This window comes from Oculina patagonica, chromosome 1 (assembly GCF_052425735.1).
Source record: "Oculina patagonica isolate OP01 chromosome 1, crgOcupat, whole genome shotgun sequence".
In the NCBI taxonomy this organism is placed as follows: domain Eukaryota; kingdom Metazoa; phylum Cnidaria; class Anthozoa; order Scleractinia; family Oculinidae; genus Oculina; species Oculina patagonica.
Genome location: NC_135758.1, coordinates 47,313,043 through 47,334,517, shown reverse-complemented (window position 1 = coordinate 47,334,517; position 21,475 = coordinate 47,313,043). Strand labels below are relative to the sequence as shown.

At 39.6% G+C, this 21,475-nt stretch overlaps 2 protein-coding genes across 2 annotated transcripts; one reads left to right on the top strand and one right to left on the bottom strand.

Moving 5' to 3' along the window:
* The first annotated feature begins 87 nt into the window (after window positions 1-87).
* LOC144635135 (uncharacterized) lies at window positions 88-4,565 on the top strand. Its single transcript, XM_078494204.1, has 4 exons — window positions 88-215; window positions 1,829-1,918; window positions 2,773-2,876; window positions 4,069-4,565. The coding sequence occupies exons 1-4, from the start codon at window positions 143-145 to the stop codon at window positions 4,267-4,269; spliced, it is 468 nt and encodes a 155-aa protein (XP_078350330.1). The 5' UTR covers window positions 88-142; the 3' UTR covers window positions 4,270-4,565.
* Window positions 4,566-4,694: 129 nt separating this feature from the next.
* On the bottom strand, window positions 4,695-20,954 carry LOC144635276 (uncharacterized). Its single transcript, XM_078494381.1, has 12 exons — window positions 20,722-20,954; window positions 18,581-19,147; window positions 17,417-17,800; window positions 16,365-16,661; window positions 15,589-15,750; window positions 14,629-15,012; window positions 14,150-14,392; window positions 12,641-12,985; window positions 10,970-11,827; window positions 9,535-10,317; window positions 8,408-8,635; window positions 4,695-7,812 (listed from the first exon to the last, which is right to left on the bottom strand). Exons 1-12 carry the CDS (start codon window positions 20,774-20,776, stop codon window positions 5,693-5,695), a joined length of 6,426 nt encoding a protein of 2,141 aa, XP_078350507.1. The 5' UTR covers window positions 20,777-20,954; the 3' UTR covers window positions 4,695-5,692.
* Between the last annotated feature and the right edge of the window lie 521 nt (window positions 20,955-21,475).

Here is a 21,475-nt window from a genome sequence, read left to right as displayed (position 1 = left end):
ATTTACCTGCCGTAAACAGAAGTGACCGGGGCCCCAGGTACTGGGATTAAACCTGGGAACGAGAGTGGCCAAATGATTTCGTGCCGATTCGTGCCAGTACCAATCGGGTAATCCGCCTATCTTGACACGGCTGGAAGTCAACATGTCACAAGAAGGACAAAATACGATTGTTATTGCTGTAGATGGAAGTGAACACTGCAAAAAGGCGTTTGATTGTAAGTAAGAAAATTCTGTATTCAGTGATATTTTTGCTTTGGACAATGGCTGAGTTTAGAAGTAGATCCGAGCATTCCAAGCCTGGTGTAATTTTGATACCCGGCTGAACCGGCTTGGTAAAGCAGCTCTTATAAATATTGCGGAGATGAAGGGATAAGGGTTAAGCTTGAATAATTGTACGGATCATTTCACGGTGATAAATAGGCCAAACATGGCTCGAAATACAGTAATTTTTAATTTAAATGATGTCAAATTAATTTCTAAGAACATGTTCGTGTTCACAAACCGGGGACGTACCTTAAGTCACGCAATCATGTAGTGACGTGTGATGAGCTGGAATCCTATTCAGGGGGACAGGATCCATCTTTTCTAAGTAAAGTTCTCTTATGTAGTAAAGTGCTTCTCTTCAGGTGGGGAAACCAGAAAAATATACCCTAACTTTTAATTTGGACTAGCATCCCATCCAGGGGAGGGGTGGGGGTTACATTGTACATCCCTAGTCTATTCGTGCCACAGAATGATTGGTCATGGCCTGGCCTCCAATATCTAGCTAGGATTGGCAAAATGTGTAGCAAAAGATTTATTAATCAAACCAACTGCTGGGACTTTAAGATACCTGGATGGCTGACCTCGAGGACGGTAGAATTTCACGAGGAGGACTGGGCCGATGTCGACGTTATTGGCAGGAACTTTCAACGTTAAGAGCCGGCGTGTGTGAAAGGAGGACGGCTTCGTTACTGGATCAATAATTCCTTACCCAAAAAATGCGAAGAGAAACATTTGGCGCTTCTAGCCCAAAGTCTGGGACAAGAAAGCACTATTTTCATTCACAGGGTACAAATTCCAAGTGAAATGTTTGTAGAAACACAAGCAAGAAAGTTCATAATTTCACGCATGTGGCTTCGCCATCAGCGTTTATGCAAAGCACAGCAAATATATTCACAACCGCAAATAAAACTTTTACTTCTTAACTTTTTATCAGTACCAAACCAAGAATACCATAAAGGACCACCTAACAAAGTAACAGAATTAAAAAATAATGTGATTTTTAAACGAAATCATACAAAAAGCACTCCCATTCACTGGTGGACGGCAAAACTCTACTTCTCACGTTCTCAACAACAGCTGGACGGAGCTGAACGGCAATGTGCGTGGAGGGGGCAGCCGTCCAGGTATCTTAAAGTCCCTAATGACTTGTACTAAAACCCAAATAAAAACAAGCAAAACCACCAAAACAAAACAAACACACTGTGGTCAGCCTAACTAACGCTCAGGTTAGTCTGTTTACAGTTAGCTCTTAAAAATTGTAATGGGCTTTGCTAGTTTTGGTTTGTTTCATTTTGTTTTGCCTTTTTGGGTTTTGGTGCGTGCCTCAAAGAACAGAGATCAGAGAACAAGCAGTTTTTGGACTCTATATAATTTGTACTGACAGGGATGTCGGTAAAACTGTGCTCTAGCAGAGCCTGGGTGCCACAGGTGACTTTTTTTTTATCTTTGGGCGATTTGTATATTAACTACATGCTACCTTATCTCAGCTAGAAACTAAGCACCTTATCTCAGCTGTCTTCCATTTTAAATATTTTATAGCTTACCATATACATTTTTATTTTAGGGTACTGTGGAAATTTATACAAGCCTAATGACAAGTTTGTTTTCATACATGCCATTGATATGGAAAAGAGACCAGTTGTAATGCATCCTCGTAAGTATCTCACTGTAGGTGGATAATTTAATGCAGTCATGTGGGTCTGGACACTGCAACTTAAAATTTATTCTGAGCAGCGGGGGGTGGGGGGCTATCGATATGGTCTATATAGATATGTGCAGCTGTGAAGGGTACAGTTTTCAAGCAGTTTAGTCTTGGATAGGGAATAGAAATCAGAGCATTTTGGTTTAGAATAGGGTATCATTTGCCTGGTAACTGATCAGTGGTATAAAGAATTTAGTCCATAAAAAAGGGTCTTTTGTAGGGGGTTGTCCAGTCCGCAGACCACCATTTTTTTTTCCTAGACCGCAAATTTCTTTTATTTTCTCCTTAAGACCAAGACCGCCATAAGTTTAGATTAGATTATAAAGAATATGGCTACAGACCGACGCTCAAAAAATCAGCTCAATCCTCCAGATTGCCAGAGTATAATAATAGGAATAGAATCTTGGAACAGAAAGAGGCTTTTCTAAGCATAATTAAATAATGTAATGTTTAATAGACACTCATTGCAGTATTAATAACTGAATTACAGAGTAAAAAACAAGCTAAGGTATAAATATAAACTATAAATATAAAAATTACAATATATATATACACAATAAAAGGTTCTATTATAAACAAGCTAGTTCGAGGTGTAATATCGAAAAGTGACGAAGTCCTGGGATAGGGTAGGGCTTTCCGGTTTCTATTCTAGTATAAGGTTGCAAAATCAGCTAAACATGGTCTGGTGTAGGGTAAGGGTTTAGAGTCCCAGCAGCACTCCCCCACCCAAAAATACACAGAATCCAACCCCAGGGGCAAATCGCTTGTCATGAATGCACTGATATCTTGTAAACTTGCTTTTGTAGATGGGATGGCATTTCGTGATAGTTACATGTCCTGGATGGACAGAAGTCAAAAAGAAGGCAAAGAGATGCTGGAGTCATTTGCGAACACATGCAAAAACCAAAAGGTAAATAGCTTGACCTGCATACAATGTATAATTTGTTTGACAATGTAAATTTAAACTAAACATAGTGATGGAAATACCTGTAGTTGAACCTTTATTATAGGCACAGCCATGTGAAATCCTTTGGCTGTACCATGTGTCATTGCTCCAATAATTTATTATAGGTAAAAATGTAGTGCTCAACAATCTTGTTCCAGAGCACCGACAGAAACTAGCACTTAAAGGGTGTTTATTTGCTATCACAGTGACAGTTTTCTGGCCCTCACCAAATAGGTGGTAGGTGGGTTGGAAATACACGACAAAGCAAACCAGAACCCCTCAAAAGGTCTTTTACTAAGGACTGAGAACCTCAAAAACCATACAATGTACCCTATCTCACAGCACATACCTTTATACTACATATATAGGAGTATCCCAGAGGATGTTTGAGGGGGGCTTTTTTACTAGAATTGTATATTATACCAGGGCTGCAAATAATTTTTTTCACTTAAGGTGGCCCGCGGGTATTTATGAGGCTGACAGTTCCCTTTTTTAAGCGTGTTTTAAGACGGGAAAACGTGAAGCGATTGCTTAGATTTTTGAGAATCTGAAAGAAAAATCCTTAAATTATTTAAAATGATAAGTTTTATAGCAATCAAACGCGATTTGTTTAAGTTATGAGCGATTTTCGGAAGCCTTCGTTTTTATTAAAATGCGATTATTTTTAAAATGCCACGGTGAATTTTTTTGTAATTACGCCAAAACGCTCCAAAAGTTAAAGTTTACTCACAACAACTTACAGGAAAATCCACTCCGTAGATTCCTAACGAGCGACATCTTTATTTTGCCTTCAAAAACTGTTGTGCTATGCGTCTGATCTGCCGTCGCATAAGTGATACTTATAATAACCCAGTACCAGCAGTTTTGAGGCTGATGTCACCTTATCTTGTGGCGAGTCTCGCCATGGCCTAGCTCACAGCGAGTCTCACGTAGCTCAGTTGGTTAGAGCGCCCAACTGGTATTCTGGGAGGCCATGGGTTCGATTCCCGTTGGGGACTCAGATTTTTTTCTTTGTCCCACGCTCGTGTCATGTAGAATAATTTCTTCACTATTTATCACCGAGCTTAAAATCTACCATCTTTATTATTTACTACATATTTAAAATATGTTCAATTCATTATCAAGAACTTGACATTTTTTTTTATTATTTCTCTAGTACAACTTCAAGCTGGTTTCAGAGGCTGGCAAAGCTGGAGAAGTTATTTGTCACACAGCAGAAAAAGAAAAGGCAAATCACATTGTGATGGGTAGCCGAGGGCTGGGTACTGTGCGACGGACACTGCTGGGGAGTGTTAGTGATTACTGTCTTCATCATTCTACTATTCCTGTATCAGTGGTACCACCAAAACAACAATGACAAAACAAATCATTGAAGATGTTTATTTTTCAAAATAGCCATGTTTTTGCGACGGGATTTTAATGTTGTTTATGCTCGTTTTCTTGATATAGTAGTAGAATAGGAATATCTACAAGCAATGCTTGTATAAACATTGTACATGTAATAGCCTTCGTCTGGCTGTTAAACAACTACTCACGGGGGCTTTGTGAAGCAGCAGGTTGTCTTATTTTTGTAAAAGCTCACTCAGGGAATGTATGTAAATGGCTTAAAGGCCCAGTTATAATATTATAAAACAATGCCGAGAACTATCTCCATTTGTCTTCTATTTTTCTTTTAATTACCTTATTATAGAACCCCCAAGCGCCACCAGTTCCCAGTCGCTTGTGTTAATTAAGGTATTTGAGATTACTCGCAGACTTCAAAATTAACACGTATTCGAAGGAAAAGTTACTTCCCAATAAAGGAAATAAACGTGAAAGAGGGGGTAACATTTCAAAATGAAGGAAATGAAGGAAATTAACGCGACGTACACAAAGACAAAACTCCGAAAAAACACTTGTTGAGACAACAGGAACAAGTTTATTTAACACTAGTGGTACTTTCCCCAAACGTAGGGGTTATGCAAAGGAATCTGACCGCTTCGAGCGGTCTTCGCAGTTTCAGTGATACCGGCAGATTTCCAATCTGATAAAATAATGCTTTTTCCTAGGAGTCAAGAACGTCTTGACTGTATCGAGAAGTTAGGGCCAAAATAATTGAAATTAAGGTCTGACAATTAACGCCCCACTTAATAAACGGCGCCGAAATTAACGTTAACAAAACTTAAAGTGCATAAGAAGTGACATTTGTTTTTGCATATTTCTAAATATATGTCTTTAAAAATAAGATTTCAAAGTTTGAAGCCGATCGGAATAACATTGACGATGTTATAAGTCCCGAAAGTTGCGCAAATGTCCTTCAAATCGCGCGGTCAAAATACCACGTGATCTCAGCTGATGAGGTATTGTTGTTACTCAAATTAACGCGAATTTTTAAAATTCGCGTTAATTTCATGAAGCGTTAATTTCCTATAATGGGGTAATCAGTCTCAAACCTAATCCAGGAGCCATTAATAATAATAATAATAATGTCAGTTTATAAAGTTCACCAGTATATTTAACAATTATTCCATGAGCGCATGTTGGATATGAGATAGTTTTAGCCAACGAGGCGCGTATCTCATCCAACAACGGCGAGTGGAATAATTGCTTTATTAAAAACACCCAAAGAATTACAATATTTGAGCTCCCGGCTGTTCTCGTTAACGTTCTCGTTATACACAAGGCCGCTCATTTTGCGAGACACATTTGAGACGACGTGTTTGTAAACTTCTAAGCAGAAAGTCGTGGTGCATCGTCTGAACACATGAAAAGAAATTTGAACGATGCTCGCCCACTTTTATTTACAGGAGTATTTCTTGTGGAGGAAGTTTAGTGATTGTATCCAGTTCAATCCGTCTAGCTTCTCCTTCTTCTTTACTAGGGCTGTATGTTCCATCAGAAGCTCGCTTCTTCGCCGCCACCACCAACAAAATTAAAAGCAAAATGGTGAAACCACACGCCGCTATTACTCCACCAATGAGAGGAGCTGAAGAAGCAGTATTACTTTTGCCTTGACCCATTGACGTTTCACACATTACTCCAGTGAAATATTGTGGACAAACACACGAAAAGTTCCCAAACTGATCATTGACTTGACAAGTAGCACCGTTCTCACACTGATTGATAATGCAGGGATTTTCAAACTGGCACGTTTTGCCCACCCAGCTAGTGGTACAAGCGCAGCTAAATGAATTCGAAGAAGGCGTACATTGGCCATTGTTTTGACAGAGATTTGGCTGACATTTCTTTGTGGATTCCGCACAAGTTTTGCCTGTATAACCTGGGTCACATTGACATTGAAAAGTATCCATTAATGGGGTACAAATTCCATTAACGCACGGATCAGGACTGCAATATTTCAACAATCCACTGCAGTTTGCATTACCGAATCCTTCTGTGCAGTTACAGAAATACTTGCCTTGAGTATTCAAGTTTACACAGGTCGCGTTGTTTCTGCAGGGGTCTGGTGAACAGTAGTCTGTAATGTTCTCGCAGTTCCTGCCGTAGAATCCTAGTGCGCATGTGCAGGTGTAGTTACTAACAGGCTCGTATGTTTCAGTACATGTAGCTCCATTCTTGCAGGGTCCGCTGTAACATGACTGGAAGATGGTACAGTTTTCTCCTTTGTACTCAGCTGTACAGTTACACTGGTACTTGTTGTACGCCAGTCTCTCGCACGTTGCATTGTTCTTACAGGGTTCAAGTTCACACAGGTCAATTTTCTTTTCACATTGATTTCCTGTATAATCAACCGTGCAATTACACTTATAACCCGGGAAATAAGAGGAGTTAACATGGCTGTCAATGCATGTGCCATTATTTTGACACGGCTCAGCGTCACATTCACGAATATCATTCTCACACTGTGTGCCGTTATAACCCTCAAAACAAGAGCAGCTATAACCTGTCTCGTTATCTGAGCAATTTCCTCTATCACCACAAGGATCTAGTATCTCACAAGACCTTGTTGGGTCATACTCACAAAGGACACCAAAATATCCATGGTTACAATTACACTTAAAGCCACCGACAGTGTTGTTACAGTTGTCTGTTCCAGTCGCATTACAAGGTCCGTGCGGCTCCATAACCTCACATTCATCGATATCTTGCTCACAGTAAGTCCCGTTAAAACCCTTTACGCACGAACAGTTGTAAGAGTCGATTCCATCAATACAAGTAGAATTGTTAGCGCAGTTGTTAGCGGCACAGTCGTCAATGTTTATTTCACAGTTCCTTCCAGTATAACCTCTGGCGCATGTGCAGGTATAGTTGAGATGTAATTCAGTGCATTTAGCGCCATTTTGACATGGATTGGGGATGCATTCCTTTGTGGTGCTCTCGCATCGCTTTCCTTCAAATCCCGGGGTACAGTTACATTGAAACATGTCAAATCCTACATCACTTACTTGGCTCTGATTGGTTGCCATGTCAACGCCTGTCACATTGTAACACGTGCCATTGACGCACGGGGAGTGTGCGCATGTCATGTTGGCTGTCAGGTTACAAACAGGCCCTGCCCATCCTTCTGGGCATGCGCAAGTGAACTTGTTCCAAACATCACCACATATACCCCGTACACAGGGTTTTGGACCACAAACATCGTCGCTATGGCAACCAAGCTGCACGCCTGTGGTACTTGCATTAAAGTGAGGCTTTAAAGGAGTCACGTGACTTACATTGAAAGTGCTGTTGTAGTAATCAACAAATGGAAGTAGTAGACCACCAATGCGCATGTTATCTAAGCATCCTTTAAACGTTGAATCACCCACCACAACTGGAGTGCTGAGTAATAAGCTTGTTATATCCCCGTTAGAAGGTCTGGATGAATTTAATGTGGAAGAGCCGTCTACGGTAACGTGACTCTGATTATTTGTGATGTTAAACACGACATAATGCCACTGACTGTCATTTACTGCATCATCTGCAAATAATAAACACATGATTAATAGGGGTGATATGGCCCAGTATGCCATTCTCACTGATATTTTACTTTCTAAGAGTAGCAGTGATGAGTAATCCTCCATTGATTTTTACTACCACCGCCCGTCTTTGAAAAAAAAAACGTTTAAATTAATTGCAAAAACTTTGCCGGTGTCACAAACAGACTTTTCATTGAAGTTGTCGTTTTCCATGCCATGGACAGAACGCCAATCGGATTGTTCGGCAATATTCGAACCCTGACTCACGAACTGTCCTCTTTTCCGTGACCATAAATCCTTTGACGTTTGTTATGGTATTCTTTTAAACCGCGCCGCCTTTGTGTAACGGTTTGCAAAAAGGCGTCGCAAAAATAATTGTTTTGACTCGGTGCCTACGCTCGGTTAAATAAAGCAATGTTCTGGGTTTGAAAATCAAATAACGCACATGCTTGGAATATACTGGAAACAACTTTTACAATTTGAAAATTATTATTTGCAGCGGCGAGTGTGCACCCCCTGGATAAACATTGTCGGTAAACTTCGTGAGTCTTTGGAACTGGTATTGTAATAAGTTAGTCCAGCAACAACCTATCCTACCTGATAAGATAAACCCACTGTCTCCATCCAAAGCAAAACTTGTCTTTACTCGTCCATCGGTGAGTTCCATTTTCAAGAATCTGCTGGAATTTGAATAAATTTCAATCAACACAGTTGATGACTGCCTTGTTCGCACTCGTAGAGACACGTCCATGCTGACATTTACGTTTGAAGTAAAGTTGAACTTTACACTGCTTACACTGCCATTCAGGGTAACAGGATGTATACCTATAGAACATATAAGACAACAAAAACATTAGAAAGTGTATGATACACTTGCCCTGCAGATGTTTTGAAATTCATTAGTTCAGTGACAGAATAAGTAGACGTTTGGACTCGTCTCGGCGGCTCATTCGTCACGAAGCTCCCTGGTTCCAGTGTAGAGAAATCAATGAATAACTACCGAATTTACTCGAATAAGCACCGCATTTGGCACAAAAAAGTTAATAAGCGCCGCAGTTCTAAAACAAACTTGGACATTTCTTTTCATCAAAAGCGATGTTTTGCAGTTCAAAGTGATTGTTTTACGCTCGCCCATTAGTTTTTTTATCTGTAAAATGTGCTAAAGACCGCGAACTTTGCCAGGACAGCTAGCGCCACTTCTCTCTACAGCAAGAGACGAATACCGACAATCAAGAGACGCTATTTTCAATAACTGTAAAAGATTAGATTAGGTAGGTATTGTAAGTAGTGTACGTGTTGTAAATAGTATACAGTGTTAAATTGTAAGAAGCGCAAGTATTGTATTGTATTGTGAGCAGCTTAAGTACTTGTATATAAAGTAGTGAGTATTGGACGTATCTTTTTTGTATTTTTGTAAGTGATGTGTTTTCGTGTGTTTTTGCAATAAAAAAAAGATTAGATTATTTGTGGTGTCCAAATTTTAAATAAGCGCCGCCCTCGAATAATTTAATAAACGCTTATTCGAGTAAATACGGTATTTTATCTCATGCTTCTATTAACATTATGGTTGGTAACCATGGTAGAACAAAAGCTGTCCAGATGACTCGTTGTATGGTTTCGATAAGAATGAATTCTACTTGAGTCGTGAATAAGGAATAAAGTCACGAAAGCATTAGATTTTGCACAAAAATTTTACTTAGTTACCCGAGCGTTTTGGCACTTACACTCATAGTTTTGTCCGACATCTAAGCAGGTTGTATTGTAAGGACACAGGTTAACCAGGGAGCAGCCATACAGTGCACAGTCCGGGCCACCGTAGCGCGGTTTACAGTCGCACTCATACTTGTTCCACAAGTCTTTACAGAAGCCTCCATCACCACACGGTAATGATCGACACACGTTCATACCCTTACAACCCTCACCTAAACCGCCATGAGAGAGTAACGAGTAACGCTCAGTAGAAATCAACGAACCATCATTGAACCCAAAATCAAACAGTTTGTTGTTGAGTCGAATGTCCTGCAAACAGCCTCGGAATGGAGTTCTGATGAGATTTGCATCAGGGTAAAGAGAGAAGTCATCAAGTCCTCCAATGTAGGTTGTAGTTAAGTTGATATCTTTGTGTGCAATGGGTTCAGTGACCAGGCTAAGGTTATCAACACGTGACATGTTCCCTTGGAATTCAACAAAGTGCCACTTCCCGTCACTTATATCTCCATTTATGGTAACATTGGAACTCTGTCCATTTAAAGTTACCTGGACAACCAAGACACCTTCATCAATTTCAACACTGATGAAGTTTTTCTTACTATCAGTCATCAATATTATCAACCCGCTCAGTTCTCGAGTTCGGATGAAGAATGATAATTCCCCAGTAGCACCAAAACTCGTCCCATTAGTGAGAAATTTAGCAAAGCTTGCATTACGCATGCTCTCAACATCACGGCGACGTCTGCTGCTGACAAGGTTTAAGGGCTCAGTCGCACCAAACGTTGCCGGAGTCAAACCTGAAAAAAAGATGTTTTGAAAGTTATCACAGTAACCTTGAACCAGTTGTACAGAAAACTTGTTCTTATGCGTTGCTTAACTTATTTTATGTTACGTTAACGGCCGTTTTTATGCTAGAGACGTTAAAGCTGTCTCGAGACGACATTACCGTCTAGTATAAAAACAGTAAATAAGACAGACGCCTTTAACGTCTTCGTGTCTAGTGTCCTCCGAGTGTCGAACCCAGTCTTTGTTTATTTTTTTCTGAAAAGCTGTCTACTAAATGAGTCCCGTTTTTATACCAGACGCCTTTAACGTCTTAGACGTTAAAGTCGTCTAGACGACATTATCGCCTCTAGCATAAAAACAGCCAATATCTGTCGTTGATACTTTGCGTGTTAAATCTACATGGTGAGGCAGAAGTTCACACTGTCATTGGTATTTGGCAAAACCAAGAACCGATTTATTTTCTGCACTAAATTGCTATTTCAAAAACTTTAATGCTTGTTAGATGCTTACAGCAATGTTGGCGCAAATAAACGGAAAAGCAAAAAAAAGCAGTACGAAAGTTCTAAACAAATAACCAAACTAAATTTGTCTGCTATACCCATGATAAAATGCTTGTTTGTGTTATTTACCAGTACGTAATTGACAGGGACTAACACGACTCACTTGTATTACATCGTGGACCGATCCAAGGCCGTGTACATTCACATCTGAACTTGATCCATTCATCAACACACTTGCCATGTACACAGGAGTTAGACACACACACCTCACTGCGTGGACACCCAGTGACGGTGTTGACTAACTCCACCCCTGCCTCTGCTATAGGGATGACTTTCTCACTGTCAATTATCACATCTTGGATACAACCAGTAAAATTATACAGAAAGTTTCGATCATAGGTTGGAGGAAATGAAGACCCGCCGATGTAAAGGTTTGTTATGTAAGCTTGTGTTAGTACTAGCAAGGAATCTTTGCACTGTTGGCCACAAGATGAATTATCCACCATGAGGCTCACTGTGTCTCCAGATATGTTAACATGAACTGTGTGCCAAAGCCCATTGCTGAGATTAGCCGCCCTCCCAGCTGAGAGTTTCTGTGTCTCGTTGTACCATACATGTACATTGTCGTTATCAAGGAACACACGGAATTTTTTATTTGAATCAGCAGCTAGTAAGCCGTGATTAAGAGTTGTCCTAAACTGAAATGAAAGCTCAAGCGTTTGTTTTCCAACGTCGAAAATCATATACGAAGAGCCATTGAATCCCACTGTGGTGATATTGTCACAGAGTGTCCCTCCAAAGCCAGGTGCGCATGTGCAAGTGAAGTTGTTGTTTTGAATAGTACAAGTTCCATTGTTGCGGCACGGATTAGGATTGCAGGAAGTTTTTCTGAGCTCACAGAACTTGCCAGTGTAATTTGCTGTGCAGTTGCAGTAAAAATCAGCTATCAAGTCTTTACATCTTCCATTGTACATACACGGATTGGAGTCACATTCATTGATATCCTCGGAGCAATTTTTACCTGCACGACAGAAAAAAAAATATCGAAAGGTCCAACTATGAATTATCGAACAAAGTTGAACAGAAGAAAACTAGTTTTCATGGTGTTTAAACAGCATCATAATTAATGAATTTTTCCATTGGTTAGTATTTCTATTTCAATCTTGCAAGAGCACAGTAGATGGCAGAAAAAAGATCCACATTTAACGTAATGAACTGATGCAATTTTCGAGGTGTTTTCAAGTGGTGCTTTGTCTATAAAGTACTGATATGGCGAGTTTACGCGAATGAAACAAAATAGGTACAAATAAATGAATTTATCTGGTTGTTTTCTACTACAGACAATGTGGTACAATATGCATGTAAAATCTTATGGATTGTCACCACTGTCTCCAAAGGAATACCCAGGGAATCTCCCATTCCCGTGGATTACTATCATTTATTTTCGGCACGACCTTCAAAAGCTTAAAAACATCCCTGCGTCATAGGGAACGAAATAGCAGTGATTTTATAAACACACCACAGGAATCCCATTGGGAAGTAAGGCTGACATGCGGGAATGTGGATGAAAATGGACTACAATAAGAAAAACATGTTTTCAAGTGGATTTGCAGCCTTTTGATATTCTGTTTTCGCAGCAAAATCTTGTGAAAAGAGGGACTGATCAAGTTCTTGTTCCCTTCCCCTTCCCTCCCTCCCTCCCTCTCTCTCTCCTTTCTCCCTTGCTCCACACCAAGTACCTGTCACACAAACTACCGGGTAAGCAAGACATATCATTAGTTTCTGTCAAGGAAGCAATTGCTTTCATTTTGTAATAAGTGTGCATATATGTTACCTTTAAATCCTGGCAGGCAGGTACAATTGTAGTCGTTAATCAAATCAGTGCAGTTTGTACTATTAACACAAGGGTTCGGTTCACATTCGTTGATATTTGTAGAACAGTTGAAGTCTGTGAAGCCTGGTAAGCACGTACAGGTGTAGTTATTGATTGATTCAGTACATGTTGCGTTATTCTGACAGTATCCAAATGAACACTCATCTATATCAACAGTGCAGTTCCGTCCTGTGTAACCAGGATTGCAGTCACATTTGTAATCGTTTATTAGATCTACACATGCCCCGTTTTTACATGGCTGGTCATTAAGTTTGCAGTCGTCGATGTTAGTCTGGCAGTATGTGCCTGCAATAAAAAATAAATAAACAAACAAAAAAGTTGTTGGACTGTCTGTTTATCAAAATACTTTTACAAAGTTAATTCAGTGGCGCACTGGCGCCGTGGAATTCAATGTTCTTAACTCTGTTTCAGAGTCTCAGTTGTTCTCAGTTATCTTCTAGTCACCTCAACTTCATGACAGATTTCCCCTGTTTTACTGAGAATAATTATCCCCGGTGTTTCAGATCATTGCTTACAAAACATGCGAGAATTGAGTGTTTTATTACTGAGGTCAACCTACACATAGGTGTAAGTATGTCAAACAAGAAAAACTTTATACAAACAAGAAAAACTTTAATGCATGTTAAAAACCTGGGCCCAGTTCTTCAAAGGATGGATAACACTATCCACAGGATAAATCACCATTTGATGAATAGCGTAGTATGTTTTGTTAACATTTATCCAATGGATAGCGGTTTATCTGGACGATAGCTATGAATTTCACGCCTAATCCAGTCCGTGGCTACCCACATCAGAGAACTTAGCTAATGTACATCTCTAAGCCACGCCTGTCTACGCCAGCCCTACATTTTGTTCTACGTTTCGCTTCGAAACTCTCTGAAAATTCGCAACTTTCTTTGCAAACTTCGCGAACTAACTAACCACCCCAAATCTAATTACCAAGTCAAAAAATACTCGTTCCCAAAATCAAAATGTCACGTGCAAGCAAACCACGGAATTTTTCAAAGTTACATTGCCAACCATGCACGCCCAGGTTCATTTATGCACAAAAGACACGACAATAGCGTTATCCAACGTTTAAACAACTGGGCCCTGAGATATAATGGAAGTCTACCCTTATTGCATGTTTAAGCAGCTGCCATGTGAGCTACATTTAATACTCATTCAGCAGTGCATAATACATTAGCCTGTGTACAGCTGTCCCGCTCTGCTCAAAAAATTACGGGGGTGGCTGTACACAGGTTAATAATACATCAAATGCTTAAATTCCATGCTTGCTGACTTGGTAACTAAGCAGCTTTAATCCTTCCATCTAGTTCGTGTTTTACCAAACCTTAGTGTACGGTGTTACATGCATCTACTGTACATGTACATAACAAAATAATTAATGCTTGCTGTGAATCTTGGAAGGAACTAGATTTAATGACTATCCTTACTGTTTTCAAGTACCTTGGAAGCCATTCCTACAGAGACACTCAAATCCTTTAAAGGATGTGTCTGCACAATCCAATCTGGAGCCATTGTAGTTAAAGCAACGACCACCACCCTGCGGACCCAGATTCTCACTACATTTGTTGCCACTGCTGCATTCATCAATATCAATCTCACAGTTTTTGCCTGTAGTCCACTGATCACAGGTACACTTGTATGATCCAGGAAGATCAGTGCATGTCCCACAGTTACAAGGCTGACCTGGCAAAAAAATAACAAAGTCAACACCAAAATATGCTTGTACCCCTACACTAATCACAGTTCCAAATACTTCATAAGTAATGGATGTTAATATAAAAGTTAAAAGAATTACAGATAAATCACACATCAACACAACAATTCAGCCATTACATGTCATCAACTCATCACAGACTTGGTATAAACATTATTGTTAGCTGAAATGTGTTTTGACGCACTGGTATGCTTTTTGTACTTACCTTGACATTCATCAATATCTATTTCACAGGACGAACCATTGAATCCAGGATTACAAAGACATGTATATTTGTTGATACCATCAATACAAGTTCCGTTGTTACATCTGTGTGATGGACAGTCGTCAATATTGTTCTCACACTGCCTGCCATTAAATCCTGTTACGCATGTGCAATTAAAGCCACCAATCAAATCAATGCAAGTTCCATTGTTCTGACAAGGGTTTGATTGACACTCATCAATTTCCAAGTGACAGAACTCTCCATAGTACCCTGGGGGACACTGGCAGGTGAAGTTATTGACACTATCGATACAAGTAGCGTTTGCGACACAAGAGTCATTTTTGCAGTCGTTTATGTTAACTGTGCAATTTTCACCATCAAATCCTAACACAAAATATAAACAAAATATAAAACAAAACAAACGACCATTGTTTTCGGACTAACATATGGTGTCTATAATAATTACTTTACTGATACTAAACAATTACTATTCAAACAAACCATGGAGTATTTTTTCCAATTTCAATTCTCCATAACAAAGAGTTGAGGTTACATCCTCGATACATCCAGAAGGCACATGTAATAATTTTGATAGACATGTTCACATCGACCCGCATAATTACACTAGGGGGCGTGTGCACAAGTTACTATCGGGTCAGTGATCAAAAATGATTTTTGTGTTGAAAAATAATGTAATCAGAAAGGAAAACTGGACGTCGTGGGGGCTGGCTGAGACTCAGGAACTCAGAGGATAGGCCTTCATTACACCCGTAAGAACCAATAAGGCCGGTCTGTTGACAGTATACCTTTTACTGCTAATTTTTGTGTCGGAGTGGTATTTAAGACTGTGATATTATAAGGAACGAAGCTCGGGGTTTATGCTTCAAAAGGGAGTTCCGTCTATATTGAAATACTTGCTCAAGACACAGAAACAAATGCAAGAAACGACCACTAACTAACCAGGCTTGCAAACACAAGTGTAATCATTGATTCCATCCTGGCACAGTGAGTAGTTGTTACAGGTGTGGGACACACAGTCATCAATGTTATGCTCACACAAGGTGCCATTAAATCCTACCAGACATTCACATCTATAGCTACTTACTTCATCTTTACACTTCCCTACAAATGAAACAGAAACGCAACATTTAGCTAAATATACACAGGTGAAGAAAAGACCATTTCAATGCAAATTAAATGCATTATTAAGAACGATGGTAAGTGACATTTCACTTATTTCCCAACAACTGAGCACTTAAGCCATACTAGGGGAGAATATCGCCCGAGGTGTTTCTGGTACGCAATAGCCTAACGGTAAGGTAAAGTCTGTGTCCGAGCCTAGTGGCCCATACAGCCAGAGCTTATCCTGGTTTCTGTAGGATTAAGCGACTGGGAGTTTTGCTACTCCCCCTGGATGGGATGCTAGTCCATCGCAGGGTTACCTCAAGCAGTAAATTCACCAGTACGCAATTATACACCTGGGTGAAAAGAGGAACTGTGAGAGTAAAGTGTCTTGCCCAAGAACACAACGCAGCGCCCCTCGGACCCGGGCTGTTCGACTCGGAGTCGAGCGCGCTAACCATTAGGCCACCACGCCTCCCACAACCAAAAGACCGAGGGCGATGTTTTTCCACGACGTTCCCGAACTAGTAAGAGTTAATCATATCACTCTTTCCCGTTCTGATCCCAACATCTTGCCTATCAGAAGGGCATCAACATTGCTGGGCATTACGTACCTCCATGTTGACATGGGTTGCTTCGACAGTCATCAATATTGTCGTAACAGTTCTTTCCATTGAATCCCGGTTGACAGATACACTGATAAGTTCCTTTGTGATTAGCACAAGTAGCATTAGGATGACAGGGTTTTATGGTTTTACATTCATTAATGTCATCGTCGCATGTTGGTCCAGTGTAGCCAGATCCAGTACAGTTACAAGTAAAGTTGTTGATTCCATCAATGCAGGAGCCATGTTTACAAGGAATTGCTGCACAATCATCTATGTTTTCTTGACATCTCTTTCCCTTAAAACCTTTGAGATGTAAAAAAGAAAGAGAAAACCATCAACATCAAGTAACGAGTTATTGGTCCATTCTCGTTTTCTTTTCTTTTCCTGTACATTATCATGAACACAGTTGAACCTCTTTAATAAGGACACCAAAGGGACAGGGAAGAGTGACCGTATTATGGAGGTGAATTAACGTATTAGCTAGAGTTCAAGCAAGTTTTGGTCTTTTTGGACCAAGTGAACTGTCTGTAAAAAGAAAATCAAGGAGGTGTCCGTATTATGGGGAGCAGGGATGGCGCAGTGGTGAGAGCGCTCGCCTCCCACTAATGTGGCCCGGGTTCGATTCCGGCCCGGTGCCATATGTGGGTTTAGTTTGTTGTTGGTTCTCGTCCTTGCTCCGAGGGTTTTTCTCCGGGTTCTCCGGTTTTCCTCCCTCCACAAACATTTCCAAATTCCATTTCGATCTGGAATCAGTGGGATCAAGAAGAGCCACCTAGTGGAAGATCCCACTGTAAATTCCCATTTATTATTATTTTTTATTATTATTTTGTTAGGTGTCCGTAAGGAAAGGTTTGACTGTTGTTGACAACGTACAACTTTCGAGAACACAACTCAAGCACAACACTTTATTCGCAGCCGACTCGACAGCCAACACACGGCATTGTTGGCTTTCTACACACACTCTGACGAAACCGCTGACTCCCTACAATACTGGACATAGGACTCCTGGGACTCCTGTCAACACTGTAACACTGTATAATAATATTCAACTCAGTCACCTGTTGGACAATCACATTTGAAATCATCACTTGTGAGCTTAGTACATGTTCCACCTTGAAGACATGGAGAGCTATCACAAGGATCAAATTCAAGTTCACAGTTACGACCAGTGTAACCAGGAACACAAGTACATGTGTAGTTGTTCTTGTCAGCAGTGTCGAAACAAATACCTCCATTGTGGCAGACTTTAGTGTTGTTATTAATTGACTTATTGCATAAAGATCCAAGGAAGATATCACACAGTCGGCCAGTCCATCTTGGTCCACAGCTACAGCTGTAGTTATTGACTAAGTCAATACAAGTGCTGTAGTGATGGCACAGAGCCCCAGCACAGTCATCAATATTCACTTCACAGTAATCTCCAGTAAAACCAGCTGGACACACTAAAACAATTATAAATAAATGTAAAATATATTTCTTAGTCTACTGAACTCCAAGAATGGTCTCAAGTAACTAATAACCAAGTTCAGTTAGATGGAGGCGGTTTAAAATTTCTCTTTGTGCTTTATAACAAAGACTAAATATTAAATCCTTTGAACTGGTTAGTTTTGTTGCCAAGGGAACTAATCTCGAAAACAAGATCCGAGGGGAGACAAGCTGATTCACTTTTTTTATTGCTAGAGGGCACATGTAAAAAGGCGGATCTAGGGGAAACAGTCTATCCCCGGAGCCCACCTTATTTTTTAGACAAATACTGGCCCATAGGGCCGAGAAACATTATTTTCGAGAGCGGGCCCCCACCTTATACCAGGGTCTAGATGATCGGGACTCCACTTATCTGAAGGTCTGGATCTAGCACTGATGTATACTTTATTCCATGAGTGTCCGTTACAACGATATTACTTTCCCGGTAAAACGTTACTCGGGAATCCTGGATTAAAAGTTATATCTACAAACATGTATTCCATTAACGTGAAAAGTATTGCACTTGTATACATTCAGTTTGTGATCAGATCAGTAACAGAAAATAAAGGAAGCATAAAAACAAATACAAACCTCATCCTAGATCAGCTAATTCCTTCTTCAAGTATTGATAGCATTAAATTATCCAATAAATTTTAGTTACTCCAGCATTAATACAAATTCTGGGATGAAATTGTGGGACTAGTTTTTCTTCAGTCATAACCCATAAATGTAAAACCCATAAAAAAAATCGCACTGACCTTTGGCTGGGCATCCCAGTTGGTTATCAAGCGTGCAATTTTCCTTGATGTTGATAGATGTGTTTGTCTTTTTCAATTGAATATTTCTTCCACTTATAATACATCCAACAAATCCTGTTCCACCAGAGACAGGAGACCCAGCAAATAATGGGCCTGAACTTACAAATCCTAAAATACTGTTTGGAATATCCACAGATAATGTTGTCAATCCAGTAAGGATGAGCGTTGAAGTTATCCCTCCACTGCTAGCAGTGAATTGTACTTTATGAATAATATTTTGGTCCAAGTCTCTGCCTAACGTAACTGAATCCTGCATACCATTAATTTTCCATGTCATTTTAAGATGACTTCTAATAAACAGTACAGGTGTAACAGAGTAGTTGACTGTTGTGGGAACCACTTCAAGCTGAATAAAATCATTGCTTGTCCCCTTTTGATCAAGTAAAACACCACCGCTGCAAGTTCTAAAGCTGAAATCAAAACCACTCTGTAGAGGAATAACCCCTGAGGACCCTGAGGATACTAGTATCTGTGATGTGGCATTGAAGAAGAATTTGTTACAATTCCCTGAAAGACAGGAAGCAATCAAATCAAGTTAAACCTTAAAAAAACTTAAAACATGTCGTACTTGATTGTCAATAACGTTGTCTTTTTCAAACAGTTCTTACTCCTACAGGGGCCCTCTACACAGATGAAAGCAAACTTACAAATATGCTTGGAAAGGAACCTGCTATGGGCGGCATCATACAGAATGTTTTTTTTTTTTGAAAATTCACGATTTAAGTTTATGTAACAATCACCTGATTGAAGTTCTCTGAAAACGTTAGTAGAAATTGTGTCTTGGCTGATCTGTCAGCCGTAGAAAGTTTGGACCCAAACTATGGGGCAAACTTTCTACGGCTGACAGATCAGCCAAGACACTGCAGGCGTTTACAAACCGTATTCGCAAAAGGGATATAACTCGCTTAATGGACAACGGCTGTAAGGGATGCATCCTATGCTGCACATAGTGCCTCTCAAGTCAAGTCATTATTATTATTATTTTTTATTTTTTTAACAATTAGGATTTAAACATTTTTCTATATCATAGATTATAATAACATTTTTATATGACTTATATATATTTTTATTGTATTTATATTTAGTATTAGTGTAGCTTTTAGTTTTTAGCAGTGTCCCCTAATTAGTATGGTATTATTTTTCAGGCTATAAGGTTTTTGACACTTAAATAAAGTTTCTTATCTTATCTTTATCTTTTATTGTCTTTTTGCCGAGTATCAGGTAACTCGTTAGACGTCCACTCAAAGTTATAGTGCGTTCGAAAGCTGCATCTGAGTACCGGATATTTAAATTCCATGATGGTCAATAATTACCAGAATTCACATGAAAACCTCACAAGGTTTCCATGGTTTCGCGCCCTATTTCTCTGTTTTTATCAGTATTTACTCAATTTCCGTATAGCGTAGAGTCCTCCTATACAGCAGAGTAGAGTAGAGTCATATACAGTTTCATCTTTATAAAAACTTGCACATAAAGGAAATATTTCCGCGAGGAAATAGATATTTTGTAAGCAATCCTTCTTTGAAAGGCTGACGCATATATTCATTCTATTAATACGTTGCCCATATTATTTTGTATGCGTTAAGGCCGATTTACACGGTACGATTTTGTCGCATGCGACATCCTTACGACATGCCTACGACATGGCTTAGGAGTTGTAGGTTTGATTTACACGACACAATTCGTGTCGTAATCCTGTCGTAAGCATGTCGCAAGCGGCAAAATCGTACCGTGTAAATCGGCCTTTAAAAAGATACACGTGAGGCATTTTTCTATGCTCAGATCAAATTAATAGTAATGTTAATGGGAACTCTCAAAAGAAGGTGCTTTTAACTTATTCTACAGTCATTAAGCTTACTGTATCCGATACTGTACTCGACAGGAATATGGCCACAAGAATGGCAAGAACTGGCACTGTAAACAGTTACACGTAAAGATTTGAAGGGCGGAAAAAATGAGAACATTTATGTACCGTAAAGCGTACATACTCATTAACGCTGCAATTGAAAAAAAATAACACTTCCTCCTATCAAGAGCAAGACTATGTACAATGTTTCTCCGTCAAATAATTCAAGTCTTACCTTCACTGCAAAATATTGAAAAAAAGAGAACTGAAAAAGAAAGTGCAAGATACATTTTAAAACGTCTCTTGATGAGTCAGGATATTTGCTGTTTTTGGAGCACAACAGGGTTTACTTGCGTGACGAGCCCAAACAACAGCTGCGAAGGAGACTAGGTTTATCATGTTTCAGATTGTAAAAAATTTCCGGGTGTATACGAAAGAGAATAAGTCACGCCTGTCATAAATGTACGCAATAAGTGATGAACGGGGCCACATCACGTGGCATAGACTGATAGAGAGCAGATATTTTAACAAAATATTCACACACAAAACAGCTGAAACCGATTGTAGCATTTGCATTAGAATACTAATTAAAGATGGCGCTCGAGTCCTTGTAAAATGCGCACGAGCTCGGCTGTTACTGTGACGTGACAGCTCTACTTCCAGTTATCAACAATGGACGAGGAAGGTTAGTTTATCATGATTAATTTTATCCCTGGAGACATCCAGCAAGACGGTCGTTGTTTAATGATAGGAGGATCACAGTGCAGTAAATGCTCTTTGTTAGTAACGGCTTTTCACAAAGACGTCAGTTTATGCTGCATGCAATCACGGACAATCAAACTTAACAGTCTTTCTTTCAATTTTGTCAGTGCCACTCCTTCTTTACAACTAGCGTGTACTAACTGAAACTGTAAGAAAAAGCCGTCATTTGACTCGTTTTAATAAGAAAAAACAATTATTAAGCAAAAAGTTTATGAAAGAGGCTAGAT